Source organism: Colobus angolensis, unplaced genomic scaffold (genome assembly GCF_000951035.1).
Source record: "Colobus angolensis palliatus isolate OR3802 unplaced genomic scaffold, Cang.pa_1.0 Scaffold59, whole genome shotgun sequence".
Classification (NCBI taxonomy): Eukaryota; Metazoa; Chordata; class Mammalia; order Primates; family Cercopithecidae; genus Colobus; species Colobus angolensis.
In genome coordinates, this window is record NW_012119487.1 from 10153257 (window position 1) to 10170267 (window position 17011).

Below are 17011 nucleotides of genomic sequence, written 5' to 3' on the forward strand. Positions count from 1 at the left end.
TGGTTGCTGCCTAGTGGTGCGTGGCGGTAACCAAGCGAGTGGCCTGACAGCTGCCACTGGGGAGACTGGGGGCCCAAGGGCCGCGCCGGGCAGACAGGAAGCACCAACTATACTGTGCCCACCCAGCACGCCCAGTCTGCACTTGCCAGTTACTCCTGACAAAACCCCAGCAGCAGGGGCCACAGTCTCCATGGCACAGATGATGCAACTCAGGCTCAGGGCTTGAAGCTCGTGCCCATGGGGCCCTGAGCACTGCGGCCTCTCCTCATGCTCCTCATGACCGAAGCCCAGGGAGGACCCCCCACCAACCCGGGACACAGTAGTGCACACCTGCCTGGGACCCAGCCCCACTGACAGCCCCTCACTCACCTTGATGGTGCCGAGCTTGAAGTCCTCGCCAGAGTCATTATAGACAATGGACACGAAATCATTGCCCAGGTGGCGCTTCTTGTCGCAGCGATGCTTGTCCACGTCCTTGGTGGGCATCAGGGTGGCGATGTGGAAGACGGCTGCAGGTGAGCAGAGCCGGATGGGTTTGGGGGCCAGTGCTGAGGCCCTTTGTGCCTCGCACCGGGCACCTCCTGATTCCTCCAGGGGTCCTGGGGGCCTGCGGGGGCCACGTCCTCTGGTGCCTAGCCAGAGGCCCTCGGCTCTTCCCCAGGGACAGGGCTTTGGGAAGCAAAGCCACCAGCCCCATCACTGCCTCCATGCCCATGCTGCTGAGCTCGGACCCTGAAGCGTGGAGAGCTGGAGGGGGGGGGATGCCGGGGCCGTGCCCCGAGGCGTGGGGCAGCAGGAGTGGGTGGGGGCCAGGCCACACCTTGCATGATGTCGTCGTGCCAGCAGTAGGTGAACTGGCCGTCCTCACCACACACGTCCAGGCCTCCCAGGTACACCTTGTCTGGCTGGCAGTCCTTGAGCTCGATGAGCCGGCCCAAGCCCGTCAGGAACTCCGTGTACCTGTAGGAGCCATGCTCGTTGGACAGGATGGCGAGCTCACTGTTGCTCTGTGGGGAGAGGAGAGGCAAGGTGGCATCACTCCCGGGCCAGGCCCCGCCCCGCAGAGGGTGGGGGTGCCCAGTGGGCTCTGCCGGGAGCCCCACTCTGATCCCTGAGGCAGACAGGACCATCCATTCCAGCAGCCACCCAGGCCAGACACCAGGTGTCATCCTTGACTCCCTCTCTTCCCTCAGCCCCGTGTACGCCTGGCCAGCAAAATCGGGGAGCTCCACCCTCAAAGCACAGCCGGGGCCCTGGCTTCTCAGCAGCCTGCCCCCAGGGGCCTACCGTGCTCCCACAGAGACCGTCACCACCCACCTCCACGAGCCACACAGCAGGAGGGACTCACTGAGACTCAGCTGAGTCAGAAGCAGCCCAGGCCCTGCCCTTTCCCTCGGGATGAAGGTGCAGCCTCTCGGGCACTGAGGCTGCCTACCCTGTCGGCTCCCGTGCTCGCCCAGCACAGATGCTCCGGCTGGGCAGGGTGCCCCTGGCCTCTGCACCTGCTGCTGCTGTGCGGGGTGCCCCCACCCCTTATGCAGGCTCCCCCTGCCCTCTCCCTCACCACGCAGCTGTCAGCTCACTGACCAAGAGCACCCTCCCCAGCCCCGCGACCGGAGCCACCCGCCCAGTCCTTCCGACTCCTTGGCGTGCCGGGTGCTCACATGCTGACCTGTCACTCGCGCCTGGGTCCCCAGCACTCAGAGCAGCACGTGGCACAGAGCTCAATGAGCACTTCATGCTCTAGGGGACCCAGCAGTGTTGAGCTCCGCGGGGCGTAGGGGGCCCAGACTCCCACCCGCTGCAGGCTGAGACCCAGCGGGCCCTGTCCAGGCACCTAGGTTGGCCCTGCAGCCTCACCTGGCCTTCTCCCACATACAGGACGGCGATCTTGTGGGTGTCATATGATGGGATCTGGTCGAGGAGCTGCACCGACCGCTCAAAGGACTGTGACTGGGACACACAGAGCCCTGCCTGAGCCCCAGATACCTGTCCATGGGAAGCCACCCCACCCAGGCTGGTCACAGCAGGCTGCCACAGGGAGCCGAGGCTAGAGCCCTCTGTAAGCCGGAGCTCTGAGCAACAGAGTCGGGCCCCCCACCATTCCCCAGAGCCACACGCTCCAGCAGACTGCAGGAGAGGGAGGCCACGCCTACCTCATTGGGCAGCAGGATTGGCTTGTTTGACTCGTCGCCAAAGAAAGGCGAATGGTAGAGCTGCAGGAACACGAAACTGCACAGGGAGGAGACAGTGGGCACCCAGGTGAGGGCCTGGCCAGGGCAGCCACAGCCCAGGGAGGAACACAGAACCTGGCCATCTCCCACTCCGCTGCCTTCCCAGGGGCTCCAGCCAGCCCTAGGGCACAGACGAGGACCCTCCCCAGCCTGCTCGGCCTGGGGCAACTGAGGCACCAGGTTCCCGCAGGACGGGTGTCAGGAGCCCACCCGGAAGCAAAAGGCCTACCTGGGGTTGATGCCCGGCACTTTCTCTGCATTGGAGGCTGTGGCTCTGCTCTTAAAGGCATCCCTGTCTACCCTCCTGCCCCTGCGTGATGGGGCCGAGTCGGAGATGGTGTAACCGCGGGGCCGGAGGCCACCGGGCGAGCGGGGGGAGCTGGAAGGCAAGGGACCCTCGGGCTGGCCCCGACTGTCTTCGCCCGAGGCTGGCCAGGCAGCACTTTCCCCGTCCAGGATCCCTGACTGTGAACGGGCCTTAACCTCAGGGCTCAGCCGGCCCACGTCGGCCTTGTCCCCCGGCTCCCCGAGGATGTCCTGCAGGCTCTGCAGCTCGGGAGAGGAGCTGGACTTGCTCAGGGGCTGCGAGGGCTGGAAGGAGAGGTCCACAGAGGGCCGGCCACCCTCCGAGGAGACGGCTCGCTCAATGGGGATTCCCCCGGCAACCAGCTCCTCTGCATGGAATGACTTCTCCTCCTGGCTGGAGGTTGAGGACGACTAGAAAGGACCATCCCAAAGAGAACCCCGTCAGGAGGCACCTCGAGCCTACCTGGGGTTGCCCTGGAGGTGGTGAGGCCCTATCTGTCCTCTGTCCCAGGGCCACAGAGCAGCCCAAGCACCAGGCTATGGTCCCCACCCGGGAAGCAGCAGCACCACCACCAGCTGTGCCCCACACTGCGCGAGCCGAGGTATCAGCATCCCGAGACCGCAGGCTGCCCAGCAGCCAGGGGCCAGCCCAGGTGGACGGCTGGGAAGTGCAGACCGTCTGTGCACAAAGGACGTGGAAGAACATCTCGCCCAAGTTCACAGAGCCAGTTCCCCAGGTGCAGGCACACCCGCGCAGAGCCCTGCCTCCCACGAGGAGACCCCCGAGCTCAGGAGGGTCTAGGCTCTGAGCCACACTCACCCTGCTGTAGGCGTCTGTGCGGCTGTCCACGCCTAGCGCTGCCTCAAAGTCCTCCAATCCTGGGGGCTCCACTGGCACAGGAACCTCGCCAGGACTTCCCTCCTCCATGACCACGGCGGAGTCTGGGAGGACACAGACGGGGCCGCTGGGTGTGGGGCTGGGCCAGGCCCTGGCGCTCACAGAAGGCTCCGAGAACCAGCCTTCTGACCAGAGGGACAGCAGCCCTGCGAGCCTCCCCAGGGCTCTGCTTACTGCTGCCGTCCACCGAGCGGGCAGGGAAGACACTGGGAGGGCCTGGGCGTAACCCTGACACAGACATCTCCTGCATGAGCTCCTGGGGGTTGGGCAGGCAACTGGCTCTGCCCACCCTAGAGTCCACCAGCAGCCACCCCTGTGCCTCCAGGTAGGCAGGGGCAAGACACTCTCGGCCCAAGACGGGCCTCAGCTCTAGAAGAGGGGGCACCTGAAACCAGCCCTCCATAACCGAGGAGAGGCAGGGACTCCGTGACGTGGGGGAAGTCCCTATTCCCTATTTACAGACAGACTTGGGAGCCCGCTCCCAAGAGCAGAGGCTCACCCTCCAACTCCAAGCCAGACCAACAGCTGGGGACGCTAAGGAGAGAGGGTGTGAGGTCCCAAAGCAGTATTTCCTGTGCCAGCGTCAGGGCAGGGGGAAAGGGAGAAGCAGCAGCAACAGAGTGGACCAACACAGCCCCTGGCAGCCCACACAGCCCTGCACACACAGTCACCCGCCCCAGGGCCGTCCCACGCAGCCCTTCTGAACTTGCTCCTGTCCACACGTGGAGACCTGGCAGGGGAGCACCATGCAGGTCACAGCACTCCCTGCCAGGGCCTGGGGGCAACAGGCAGAGCTCAGTCTGCAGGGCCCTTGATCAACCTGGGACGCGAGGCACACGCAGCCCTATCTGTGGGTTCCAGAGGCCAGGGCAAGGCCAGCTCGGCAGAGGCCCGGGGCGGGCTTCCCCCTAAAGAGCTGGCACCATTCAGAGTCTGCAGCTCAGTTGATGTCACCATGGAGACTGAGGCCACCCCCACCCCTCGGGCCTGAAGCAGGGCGTGCTTGCACAGCGCAGAGACAGGGCTCAGCCACAAAGGGACCAAGTCAAGGGGATCCCGCTGGCTAAGCCAAGGCGTTCTGCACAGACGTCCTCATGCGAGTCGGGACCTGCTCCCCAGGGCAATGGAGGTCAGACGGACCACGGGGGTGGACGGATGAGGCGACGAGCACAGCATCTATGAGGCAGAGTGGCGCTCTGCAGCGAACCGCTTCCCTTCGAGAGGCGCGCCAATACCTGCCCAGGAAACGCTCCTGTGCAGCTGTCCTTGGCAGCTGGACTGGTACAGGGAGGAGAAAGAGGCCACTGCAAGGGAAGCCCGTGCGCGGCCACGTCAGCAGGAGGAGGGGCTACACACAGGTCGAGCAGAGAGCACAGGCCCCGTGCCTGCAGAGGAGAGAGGGCAGGGCCAGCGGCCGGCAGGGGTGTGCACAGGGCCCTGAGCTGGAAGCTGCTCGGGCGGACCTGAGGAGGGCTGGGCCTCCCTCCTCCCGTGAGTCGACATCCTAGGCTGCTAAGTGCCATCTGCAGCCACAGAGAAGGGCCAGAGGGTCTGGCGAGAAGCACGGTGCCGAGTGGGGTGGGGGCCGAGAGTGTGCAGGCGGGCCTGGGTGTCCAAACCCGGGCCCAGGCAGGGAGGGAGGCTGCCGCGGAGCCTCCTGGAGCTGGCACTGCTGGACTCCCCATGGAGGGTGCTGGGCAAAGGCTCCACAGGGCCCCTACTGCTTCTGACACTGCCAGCTGCAGTTTCCTGAGCAGGGCAGGCACCTCCCATAGGCCAGCCTTCTCCTAGACGTCGGAGGATGATTGTGCTGAGGCGGGCCAGGGAGCACTCCCAGCCGTGTAGGTGCCCTCAGCGGAGGGGAGCCACGCTGCCGTCACCAGGAGCACCAGGCCAGTGGGAGCAGAGCCCATGCTAAGGCCCGCCATGCCACTCACCTGTGTTGGAGCGAGGCAGAGGAGGGGGTTTGGCCGTGCTGGCCGCTGGCACCGACAGCGACTTGTACAGGGCTGTGTCCCGGTGCTCCTTGAAGCGCTCAGCTGCCATGAGGGCGTTGGACAGCTCCTGCAGGGGCATGTTGTTGATGTCCGAGGAGAAAGGGCTGAGCGGATTCTCCAGGCTCATCAGCCAGCTGGTGTTCCCTGCAGAGGCGGCAGCACCTTTGGCCTGAGGCCAGCGCTGCCCCATGCCCATCCCTGGCCCCCAGGGGGCCTCCCGGCTGGGCCCTGGTTTTGCCCTGATGCTCCCTCCCACGATCCTCAGGACCACAACGTCAGAGCCAGCACTGGCGGCCACCACCCTGCTGTCCCCATCAGCTCCTGCCCCGAGGCCAGGCTCAGCCAAGCCTGGGGAGGCACCTCTGAGCGGCAGCCTCCAGCCCACAGCCTCACAGTCCGGACCCAAGGCCTCCACGAGGGCTGGAACCCCGCTCCTCGCACCCCCTCAGCCACACCCAGGCGCCCCTGAGCTCTGGGCCTCTGCAAAGGCCTCCCTCTGCCCCTGGGAAGAGGCTGAGCTGTGACCCCCATGTTGATGTGCTTTAATCCCAACCCCAGGAACTCAGAACAGGACTGTCTCTGGAGACCGGGTTTCAGAAAGGTAATTAAGGCTAACAAGGCACCAGAGTGGACCCCAAGCCACGACTGGTTTCCTCCTGAGAAGATTAACACGTAGACACCCAGGAAAGACCCTGTGAGGACACAGGGAAGAAGCTGCCTGCGTGCCAAGGACTGAGGCCTCTGAGAAGCGCCTCCTGCCAAGGAGCACCTGGATCTCAGACTTCCAGCCTCCAGGCGGGGAGGGCAACCGTCTGCCGCGGAAGCCACTTGGTTCACTACAGGCCCCTGCCCACCTCGGCCACCTGGATCGCCCCTCACAGCTCACCTCTGGAGACTTAAAAGTACCCCCAAATGGCCGGGGCGGTGGCTCACGCCTGTAATCCCAGCACTGTGGGAGGCCGAGGCAGGCGGATCACGAGGTCAGGGGATCAAGACCATCCTGGCTAACACGGTGAAACCCCGTCTCTACTAGAAATACAAGAAAATTGGCCAGGCGTGGTGGTGGGCACCTGTAGTCCCAGCTACTCGGGAGGCGGAGGCAGGAGAATGGCGTGAACCTGGGAGGCGGAGGTTGCAGTGAGCCGAGATCGCGCCACTGCACTCCAGCCTGGGCGACAGAGCGAGACTCTGTCTCAGGGTGGGGGGGGAAGTTACCTCCAAATACCCCAAGAGGGCCAAGTCTGCAATCACCCCTGTGTGTCCACAGCTCTGTGGGTGACTGGCAGAGGGACGGGGCCCAGGCCAGCCCCGCCCAGTACCTGTGGGCCTCCGGACCAGGATCTCCGCCCAGCCCTGGGTCAGCAGGGGCACGTAGGCTGCCAGGTTCGTCTTCTCCTGCATAGGAAGCCGGGTGCCGGCTGAGGCTTTCTCAGGCTTCGCGGCTGGTGCAGTCTGTGGTCCTGGAGAAGTGGCACTGCCCGGGAACTGGGAGGCTGGCACATCCAGGGCGCCAACTCGAAGACCATGGCCCCCTGAAGAGGGCGGAGGACCGGTGGCCGCTACTTACCTGATGCAAAACCACCGGCCTAAAGCTGAATACTCCCCCCGGGCCTGGCAGGCTAGTGCCACAGGGAGCCAGAGAGGGTGGCAGCTCTGCCCTCAAAGCACAGCCCACCACAGCACTGGCCTCAGTGGACCCAGGGCCACAGGGAGGGACCCAGAACCTGTCCTACAGTCAGACCATGGCTCACTGGAGCAGAGGGGGCTCCAGGACTGAGCCGGGCTTAAGAGCCACGGGAAACATGAGCTCCCAGAACAGGCCCCTCTGCGGCAAGCGGGCCGCACTCCACCGCTCCACGGCCATCAGCTCCCAGAACAGGCCCCTGCGCGGCAAGCGGGCCGCACTCCACCGCTCCACGGCCATCAGCTCCCAGAACAGGCCCCTGCGCGGCAAGCGGGCCGCACTCCACCGCTCCACGGCTGCGGGCCAGCTGTGGAGGCCTCACCCCCACGTCAGGACGTGGGCCAGGCCTGAAGCCAGCCACCCAACCCCTGGGCTCAAGGGGCCTTCCTGAACACTGGGACCAGCAGCAGCAACTGAGGGAGCCCTGGGGCCTGTGTGGGAGTGGCTGGGGCCAAGGCTCACCTGACATAGAACGGACCCGGTCCCGGGCCCCGCGGGACACCTGCTGCCCAGCCTGGGACTCCAGCTTGGCCGGCGCCTCCTTCGTCTGTCTCACATTCATGCCAGGGCTGGAGCTGAGAAGAGAATGCCACGCACAGGGTGGACTCAGTCTCCAGGCTGGCATGAGGGTGCCTGGTGGGCATGGGCTTGGGACAGCCAGTGTCGAGGCCGGCAAGCATGGAGAGAAAGAAGGTGCAGTCACCTCGACTCCGGGCCGGCCTGTAGCTCCCCCGAGTCCAGGCCTAGTAACGACCGGGTCCCGGTTCCCACACTCGTCGTCACGGTGACAAGCTTGTTCCCGACCAGCCAGGTTTTGGTCCTGCCACCCGCCAGGAGGAACTCGCCCACAGGAGACCTAGAAGACAGGGAGCGCAAAACCCAGCTCGCCCGTGGAGCTCCCGGATGCCTCGGCTCCTGAAGGCCTGCCCAGCCCTGGAGTGCCGCCTGGACCTCTTCGGGACCGCTGTGAAGTTGGAGAAGACGTATCGAGCCATCATGTCCAGACAGGTTTCCGTGAGCTCCAGGTGGAGGTTTTTCAGGCTATCGTCAGCCTGGGCCATGGAGTTCTCGTCTGCAGACCCCAGGCTGGCACTGGTGAGGGACGTCTGTATCCTGCTGGAGGGAGAGGCCGCAACCGGGGTCAGGGTGCCAGGCAGGGCGGGCCGAGCCACCTATCACCAAGGGATCAAAGCTCAATGCATGCACGGCCGAGGACCTCGCTCAGAAAGAACCCAGCAGGGCGTGGGCGGCCCAGCGAGCCTTGGCTTGAGAATCACGTGGACCACATCATCCCAGAGAACGGGGAGACGCTGGGTGGGGAAGACCAGGCCCATTGGTCAGAGCAGACTCAGGAGGCTAGAGAGACGGACATCCCCCTCACCAAAGCCCACGGGAGCACTAAGTTACGGCCTCGTGGCGAAACAGTGTAGTCATGCAGAGAGGCGGAGGCCACGCAGATAGGCCCACATTGCATTCTGCCCACAGGCTGCCTCTGGCGAGCATACAGAGGTCTGGGATCCCCGCGTGGCCTTTCACCCTCACTCTCAGGCAGGCAAGCGGCTGCCTGAGCTCCATACCCAGCGACCAGTCACACATAAGTGACAGGGAAGAGCCTTACGTGGGGTTCATTCTGATACAAATTTCATAGCCCCTAGGCAATATTTTGCTCATGATACAGAATGTGCTAGAAAACAGCTTTAAGCTTCACCGAGCACCCCTACCACCCCAACCCCTGGCCAAGTCCCGCACAGCAGAGGCCGGCCTGAGGCAAGGAGGTGGATGGACTCAGGGCTGTGGGACCCCTTGGACTGCAACGGTCTTCCAGGAGGAGACAGATATCCCCTCTGCCAGCGCCAGCAGCAATGACCCACAGGCAGGTGACAGCTGAGAGCCCGAGAGCCCATATGTGCACGCAGACACCGCAGGGAGAACTGACTGAAGCTGTGGCCTGGGGCCCAGGCCCACGCCCTGGAGGATCCTAGCCCCCACCCAGGCCCTCCCAGGCTGGCCCCACCCCAGCACCCTCCCCAAATGCCCCTTATTCCCTTTCAGCTACAACAAAAAATAAACCCTGCTGAGAAGAGAGCCCAAGGAAAAACGTCCGTTCTAGAGAATACGAAAAGGCCAAAACCAGGAGTGGTGTCTCCCCCAACCAGCATTGCGGCCCTTGGGGACAGCCTGTGGGGGCCGCTGCCCAGCACGCCTGGCTCTCTCGGAGCAGCACCCCAAAGGGGCCTGGGAATGCGTGCAGCCAGCCCGTGCTCATACGGGGCCTGGGGACAGAATGCAACCCTTCCACCCCTCGTCACCAGCTCCCCCTGGGCTGGCCAGGGAGGACACGGGCAGACGACGAGGTCATGCAAGCAGCCCCATGCACTGCCACCCAGGTGCTCACGGGGCCAAGCTCCAAGGTCCGTGCCCCCCACCCGACACAGTCCCGCTACCTGCGGACCACATGTTCAGACACACTGATGCTGCGGCACCGGAAGGCCTCGGCTGCAGAGCTCTCCTTGAATTCTTTCACGGGTGGAGAGTTATTCAAGCCTTGTTTGGGGGGTCTGGCTATCCTCAGACTATCGGGTGAGGAAGGAGCCCCAACGCCCCAGAGAGCCCAGCTCCCGGGAGGGGGAGAACAAGCCAGTGGAGGGGTGAGGAGGAAAGGTCCCAGGCCACAGGGTCAGGATGGAGAGATCCCGCGGGTGAGATGAGCAAAAGAGCCATGCCAAAGGGCAGTTAGCGGGGAAGAGACAGAAAACAAAAATGCATGATAATACATCTGGTAAACATGACTGAGAAAAAGTAAGGCTTCACGCATGACACCAAAACAAACATCAGTGCAAATTAAACGTGTGTGGGCCACTCCCACGGCAGATTCCAGGCTGTGCTGGCCAGGCGACCCCACCACCCGCGGAAGGCAGACACTGCCCAGCTCTGACCAAGGAGGCACTGAGGCCTCAGTGGCCAGGCCCTGAAGGTCACTAGGAAAAGAAACCAAGACCCCAGAAAGGAGTCTCTGGCTGTAATGGCCGAGCTTGACCCCGAGCCCCAGGGGCTGCAGAGAACAGCTTCCGAGTTGAGGTCACGCTGGAAAATGCCGTATTCCCATCTAGGGAAAGCCAAAATAGCTTGGGCAGGAAGGTGGGGGATGGGAGGAGAAAGCCGTTCAAATGAAATGCAAACAAGAACACAGAGGCCAGCTCAGCTCTTTGCGGTCTGGCAAGGCGGCAGTGATGGTGAAGCAGAGTCCCTGGCTGGCGGCAGGCTGGGGGCTGCAGAGGAGGGGGCAGCCCCAGACAAGGCCGGGCTCCTTCAAGGGGCTCAGGCGCCTACAGCTTGCACCCTATTCCCCAACTCCACAAGTAGGTGCGTGTGGCACAAGCGGCCAGGACCCAGGCCATGGTGCTACCGTGCTGCAGGCCACCATGGCCAACCTGGTGAGGCGCTGAGGGGTGTTAGTGGCCCTTGCAGGTCCTGCCCTGCCTCACATACTCCAGGGCACCTTGGCCCCCAGCCACAGACCCATTTCCACTCACTGACCTGGAGGCACCGTCAGCCAGGCCACAGCCCCACGTCCTTCCCCACCCACACCAATGCCAGACACAGCCCTGCAGGCCGTACCTCTTGGGCCTCTCGTTGAGACTAGTACTCCGGGCCCTGAAGCTGTCCTTCTCGGGGGTGTCATCAAAAGACAAGAGGACATTGGACCGCAGGCCCTGGCAGAGTGAGCAGGCAGGACAGTGAGGGTGGCAATGGGGGGGTGGAGGCCTGGCTCTCAACAGGCCTGCCGGGTGCCCCCTGGCCGGGGACAAGCTGCTCGCTAAGGGCAAGGCAGCAGCACCAGCGCCCACCCCTCCATGCCCACCACGCATCAAACCCCTGCAGGCTGCCCAGCAGAGCCCCCAGCGCCATAGGCACAGCCCCAAACACCCTCCCACTGCCCTCTGCCTGCCCGTCATCACTCTGCCCTAGCCATGGACAGCCAAGGGCAAAGCAAGCCCTGGCCTATCAAGGGACACAGCCTTTGCCAGCCCTGGGCTACCTTAGTGATGAAAGGGACAAAATCCTTCCGGAAGGGCAGGCGGCACCTGATAAACCACATGGCTATCACGTGATGGGCCAGACACACGATGTACTGATTAAACCTGAAATGAGAAGGGGGCTGGCACTCCATCCTGGCACCAGGGAAACGTCCCCAGGGCATGAAGTGCAAAAAGCAGAGGCGCTCAGGCCTTGGGCACTAAGACTGCCAGGGCTTTCTGCTGCAAGGCCTGGTCAGGGCCGCGGCTGGGAGGCACAGGACCTGGGGCGGCCACTCACTTGGAGGGGTTGGTGTACGGCAGCGAGATGGCGAACACACTGGCATACTGCTCCGCGGCAAAGTTCCTGTAGAGCTGCGGCAGCCTGGCCAGAGCTGCAGTAACAAAGACAGTGGTCAGGGGAGCCAGGGTCCCATGCAGCACCTCTAAAGGCCAACAGGCTGCTCTGCCCACGACAGCAATGGGGTGCTACAGAGGAGGGAAGGCCACAGTCACACGGACGTGGCTTTCCCGACCCTGGCCTCAGCTGTCCATCCCATGGCCAGCCAACCACGGCTCCCAGGCCAATTCCAGCTGTGGCCTGCCATTTGTGTAACCTGTGAGGAAAGCCTTCCACACCTTTTTTTTTTTTTTTTTGAGACGGAATCTTGCTCTGTCGCCCAGGCTGGAGTGCAGGGGTGTGATCTCCACTCACTGCAAGCTCCGCCTCCCAGGTTCGTGAGATTCTCCTGCCTCAGCCTCCTGAGTAGCTAGGACTAAAGGCACCCGCCACCATGCCCAGCTAATTTTTGTATTTTTAGTAGACATGGGCTTCTGCCAGGTTGGCCAGGCTGGTCTCGATTTCCTGACCTCAGGTGATCCACCCATCTCAGCCTCCCAAAGTGCTGGGATTACAGGCATGAGCCACCACGCCCGGCCAGGCTTCTATGCTTCTAAAGGATTATAAACAAAACAAAGACTGACAGGACCCGTATGTGGCCCACAAAGTAGACAGTCTTCTCTCCAGCCTCTACACCAAGTGCTGGCCCAGCAGTGCCCTTCTGCCATGAAAACATTGAGCGCCCGCCCAGACGCGCACTAGGCAGTTGAGCGGAAGGGGCAGGCACCTGAGCTCCTGAAGTCAGGCTGGGGGAAGCGAACGAAGCTCCCATGAAGCAATGTGTGCTCTGATGGACAGAGAGGAGGCCCAGAACCAGGGCAGGGCCAAGGCTCAGGGGGAAGAGGCTTCTTCAAGGAGGGGCGTTCACATGGACACTAGATGGGGAGAGGAGCCGCCCCTCAAGGCCAGGAGGGAGAGCACTCACGGCAGCCAGGCAGAGACACCCAGGCCCTGAGGCAACAGCAGGTGAGACACTCAGGTTCCCCAAGGAGTCCTGAGAGGGCATCAGAGAAGCCCGCACAGGGTATTTCAGACAGGGCACAGCCCGAACCTCAAGGGCACGTGTGCAGGCGGGGCGGGGACTCACTGGACAGGAACTCCAGCAGTGGGACGGCCATGCTGGCTGTGGCCGAGATGTGCGTGAGCTTCACCACCAGGACAGGCAGCGCCTTGATCATGATGTCAGGCATCTCCACGCTGCAGATGGACAAGGCTACGACGCACTGGCTGGCACAGCGGTGGATGAGGCCCTGCTCCAGGCAGTAGACCATCTCGCGCTACAGGAGACAGGGCGCCTCAAGCCCCACCCGCCCACAGCAGAGGCAGCCTCGCCTCCCTCTCACCAACCTCGAGTGCTCCACCGGGAGAAGGGCCAAGGCTTAGGGAGTCCCTGAATGCCTATGGGGCAGAGCCGCCAGCGCTGAGCTCCTCGAGCAGACTCTGCACAGCACACTGCTCCGGTCAGTTGCATTCCGACCCCATCCCATAGGCCAACAGAACCCAGACACGCTGGGATCGCATCCCCTGCTTCTGGGGCCCTAACAGGCTGGCTCTGTTGCAAGGGGCTGCGCTGCCTGAAGTGGCGAGGCCGCCAGATCCCACACCAACCCTGGGCAGTGTCTTCCATGAGGACAGCAGAAAATGAGCGGCACTCAGGCAGAGCCTGGGGCCAGATGGCCTGCCAGGCAGTGTCCCGGGAACAGCTTCCGTTTCCCAAAGCCGGCCTCAGCCCTCGGATACACTGTGGGCCAGTAAGGCCTCAGAACCTGCAGCCCAGCAAGGCTGGCTATGCTTTGGGGCAAGACCTGTGAGGACCTGGGGAGCCTCTCAGAGGGGCTGAAGTGGCCCAATACGGTGGGGCTGAGCCTGAGGGGTAGGAACCCGACATCAGCTCCCCACAGGGCCTCCGTCAGGAGCTAAGGCCTGGGGCACAGATGGGCCGAGTCTCAGCTCCTGGCGGGCATGGCCCTGAGTGCGAGCCAGAATCTCTAGGATGCCAGCTCCTCATCCCGGAGGGCCATGTCAAAGAGAGGTGTGGAGAAATGCGACTGGGATGGGGGACCTGAGGCAGATCGCGGGGGAAGGCACAGTGCGTCTGTGAGTTTCTAGCACCTGATGGTGGGTGTGGAGGGAGGCAGAAGCCAGGGCCTCTGGCCTGCCCGCCCTGCGCCTCAGAACCAGCCCAGCTCCGGCATGGCCACCTGCCCCATGGGACAGCAGGGACAAGCCAGGCAGCACTCCGCAGGGAGCAGAGACGCTGTCGGGGTGGACGGGAACACTGGAGGGCTCCCAGGCCTGAGAGACAGCTAGCAGCACCGCGGGAATCGGATGCCCCCACGCTGGGCACCTGGCAGCCAGCCAGGGAAGCAGAGCCAGCTCACCCCTGGCCTGGCAGAAACCCATTTATGAGAAAACTGTGGGGCCTGCCTGGGCCAAGCCCTGGAATCCCAGACCCCACCAAGCCGGCCTGTCCTGCTGTGACCTCCCACCTGTTTGGTTTTGTCCAGGTAGTTATGGTAAGAGATTAATGCTGTCAGCACTGGAACCACAGCCAGGTGCAGGTCAGTTCTGGAGAAGCCTTCCGGGGCGCCTCGGAGCCGCTCCAGTGTCTTTGGGCCTGAAAGCTGATGACCAAATCCAGGCATGAACCCCCCTCCCCAGCAGCCAGGTCATGGGGTCGCCAGAGGGGCCAGGGAGGCCCTGGGAACGCAGGCCCAGGAAAGGGGGCCGAGGGGTTGGGAAGCCTTCCTGCCCCCCTCCTAGGAAGGGTCTCCCTTTCAGAGTGGTGGGAGTGTCTGCCAAGGAACACACCAGGAATGCGATGTGAACAGCCTGGGAGCCCCGCTTAGGAAAAGGAAAAGAGACGTCCACACTCAGGGACATGCTCTTGGCGAGGGAACCTCTGACGTCGGTCCCAAAAGCTGCGAGTGGGGGCAGGGGTCCCTCCACCCTGCCAAAGGCACAGTCTGCTTCAGAGTGCCGCTGAGTCTGAGGGAAATGGAGCCCCAGCCCGGAGGGTCTCACTTGCTCTGCCCAGAGGCTCGCAGTCTTTGGGGGAAGAATCCGACCGTGTCCCCCACCCCAACCCCAGGCCGGGACGCTACCATGGAGCAGAGAGCAGAGCACAGCTGGTCCACACTGCAAGGGGAGGTAAAGATGAGTACTTTGTAGCGCAGGGACTCAGGCAGCCTGCCCAGAACCAGCTTCAGCACCTTCCAGTCAGACTCCTGCAAGGAGAGGAGGCGTCAGGACAGGGCCTTCTGGACCCTGGAGACAGAAGTGGAAGCCGAGCATCTGAGGCTCTGCTTGTGGCTGGACGGCAGCAAGGGCCCCGGAGCCCCGTTCTCAGCCAGGGGGAGCCTGCCCAGCACAGGCCTGTGTTCCTGCAGCTGCTCAGCGAAGGGGGAAGGCTCAGCTCTGAGGGACGGTTGCCCTCCACAGGCCAGGCAGGGAGGGAGGCCTAGCAGGCAGGGAGCGGCTCCCTGTCCTCCCAGCCCAACGTGGGACGGATAGTCCTTGCCTGGCCCCACTCACCTGCTTCAAGCACTGCAGCAGGACACGGAAGAGCAGGGAGTAGGGCAGGGAGCCCAGCCGCACGGCCGGGCCTGCAGGCGCCGGGCCAGGTGGCCCTGTGGGAGGAGAAAGGGGGCCGCTGGCCTTCTTCTCAGAGCCTCTCTCTGGCTCCCTGCAGAAGCAAGAGAAGCAGCTGAGGCCAAGTCCCCACAGAAGGAACAGAACAGACTCGGTTCCTCCCAACCCCGGGACGTCCCTCAGACACGCAACCAGCTGCCACCATGGCCCCAGTGTCTCTGACGCCCTGAGCCTCATGGGCCGTGGGGGAGGTCCCGCGTACATGTAGTCGCAGACGCAGTAGGGGCTGAACCGCACGACCCCATCCTTGTTGGGCAGGCCGAGGCGGTGCAGTGAGTCGGCCCGCAGCAGCAACAGGAAGTCAAAGGCCTGTCAGGGAGAGCACAGTGAAATCCAGAGCCAGGCTCATGCAGAGGCTCAGACCCACGTCCGGCGCCACACGGCACTCAGAAAAGGCCACCTGCTGATGTGCACACACCCACGTCCCAACACAGACACACGCTCTGTCCTGGTGACACCGGAGGCCCAGCACCCACAGCCTCTTCCCTCCCTGCTTGCCTCAGAGCTCACAGAGCCTGGTGTCCCCACAGCTGGGCCCGCCTGGGGTGGAGGACATGGGCGCCTTGCTCCTCTGGCAGCACCACACGCCCTCAACTGCCAGAAAGCGGAGCTCAGCTTCCAGCCCTGCCACTTCTTCCACTCACAGGCTGAACAGGACTCTGAGGTCACAGGGGGGGCCCCAGAGAGCACCTGCTCGAGGAGGGAGGGCTCCCATCCCAGTCACCTCTGCCCAGCCTGGTGCCAACGTCCACAGGACAAACTCAGCGCAGTTCCTCCAGCCCCGCCCTGCTGCCCACCTGCCCAGCCCTCTGCTGCAGGTCCTTCACAGATGCTGCAGCATCAGGAGCGTCAGGGCCATGCACTGCCCCGGAGGTCGCCGTGCTTCCTTTTCTCTGCCCCAACCTATGCCACCATGCGGCTTAGAGTGACAGGCCACAGACGCGTGGACTGCAGGCAGCGGGAAGGACACCAGGGCTGGGAAGGCTGTGGCCACAGTGGGTGCAGAGGAGGGACGGTCAGCTGAGGCCCCATCCTGGGGCTGTCTCTGCAGCTTCCATGAACTGCACCTGCCGAGATGGGGACGCCTGGCTGGGCCCCCAGGAACTGGCTGCCCACCGTAGGCCACCGTACCTGCAGCCGGATGCTGCTGGCGATTGGCAGGGTGTAGCTGTGCTTGTAGTGGAGCTGAATGTGGCTGACCAGCATCTCATAAACGCGCGTGGCATGGCTCGCAGGCAGGGTGTACAGCTTGGTCTGCAGAGAGAGGATGCAGCTCACCACGGCGCAGGAGCTGAAAACGCAGCCCTAAGACAGCACCTTGTCCGGGGGCAGGAGCCAGGACGGCCTATCGAGAGCGCGCACTTGAAAACACATGACCCCCAAACCCAGGACCACCAGGGCTCTCGCTCCACAGCTGCAAAAAGTAAAACCCAACCTCGTGCCCATCTCATCAGGGCAACGATCAGCAGGTGAGGAAGAGTCATCAATGGAGAAGCTCCAGCTGCATGTCAGAGGGGGAGAATAGGGCGGGGAGTGTGCGCTGCAGGGGGGATCCCAGGTGTAGGCAGCCATTCCCGAAAGGCCAAGGAAACCTCCCTGACGGTGAGGCAAGGTGTGAGAGCACCTGGTGCCTCCAGCAACCTTGGGGCCGGGGCCAGCAGGACCCAGGGGAAATCCAGCCCACTCAGGAGGTGAGTGGTAGCATTTACAAAACTTACGCTGTTACTCTTTTAAAGAAATGATTGGCTGGGCGCGGTGGCTCAAGCCTGTAATCCCAGCACTTTGGGAGGCTGAAGTGGGCAGATCATCGAGGTCAGGAGATCGA

At 63.4% G+C, this 17011-nt stretch overlaps 1 protein-coding gene across 1 annotated transcript in view; it reads right to left on the bottom strand.

Annotated features, from left to right (window-relative positions):
• Positions 1–17011, bottom strand: part of TSC2 (tuberous sclerosis 2) — a 48420-nt gene that overhangs the window by 1487 nt on the left and 29922 nt on the right. The window contains exons 15-36 of the mRNA XM_011962468.1: positions 16318–16440; positions 15389–15495; positions 15070–15220; positions 14640–14762; positions 14025–14159; positions 12623–12812; positions 11437–11530; positions 11159–11261; positions 10738–10832; positions 9564–9692; positions 8071–8235; positions 7823–7975; positions 7582–7694; positions 6755–6967; positions 5376–5579; positions 4674–4742; positions 3361–3482; positions 2464–2951; positions 2157–2232; positions 1861–1953; positions 821–1007; positions 370–509 (exon numbers count right to left, since the gene is read on the bottom strand). Of these exons, the coding sequence (XP_011817858.1) occupies positions 370–509; positions 821–1007; positions 1861–1953; positions 2157–2232; positions 2464–2951; positions 3361–3482; positions 4674–4742; positions 5376–5579; positions 6755–6967; positions 7582–7694; positions 7823–7975; positions 8071–8235; positions 9564–9692; positions 10738–10832; positions 11159–11261; positions 11437–11530; positions 12623–12812; positions 14025–14159; positions 14640–14762; positions 15070–15220; positions 15389–15495; positions 16318–16440 (3273 nt within the window). The remainder of the gene's footprint in view (positions 1–369; positions 510–820; positions 1008–1860; positions 1954–2156; positions 2233–2463; positions 2952–3360; positions 3483–4673; positions 4743–5375; positions 5580–6754; positions 6968–7581; positions 7695–7822; positions 7976–8070; positions 8236–9563; positions 9693–10737; positions 10833–11158; positions 11262–11436; positions 11531–12622; positions 12813–14024; positions 14160–14639; positions 14763–15069; positions 15221–15388; positions 15496–16317; positions 16441–17011) is intronic.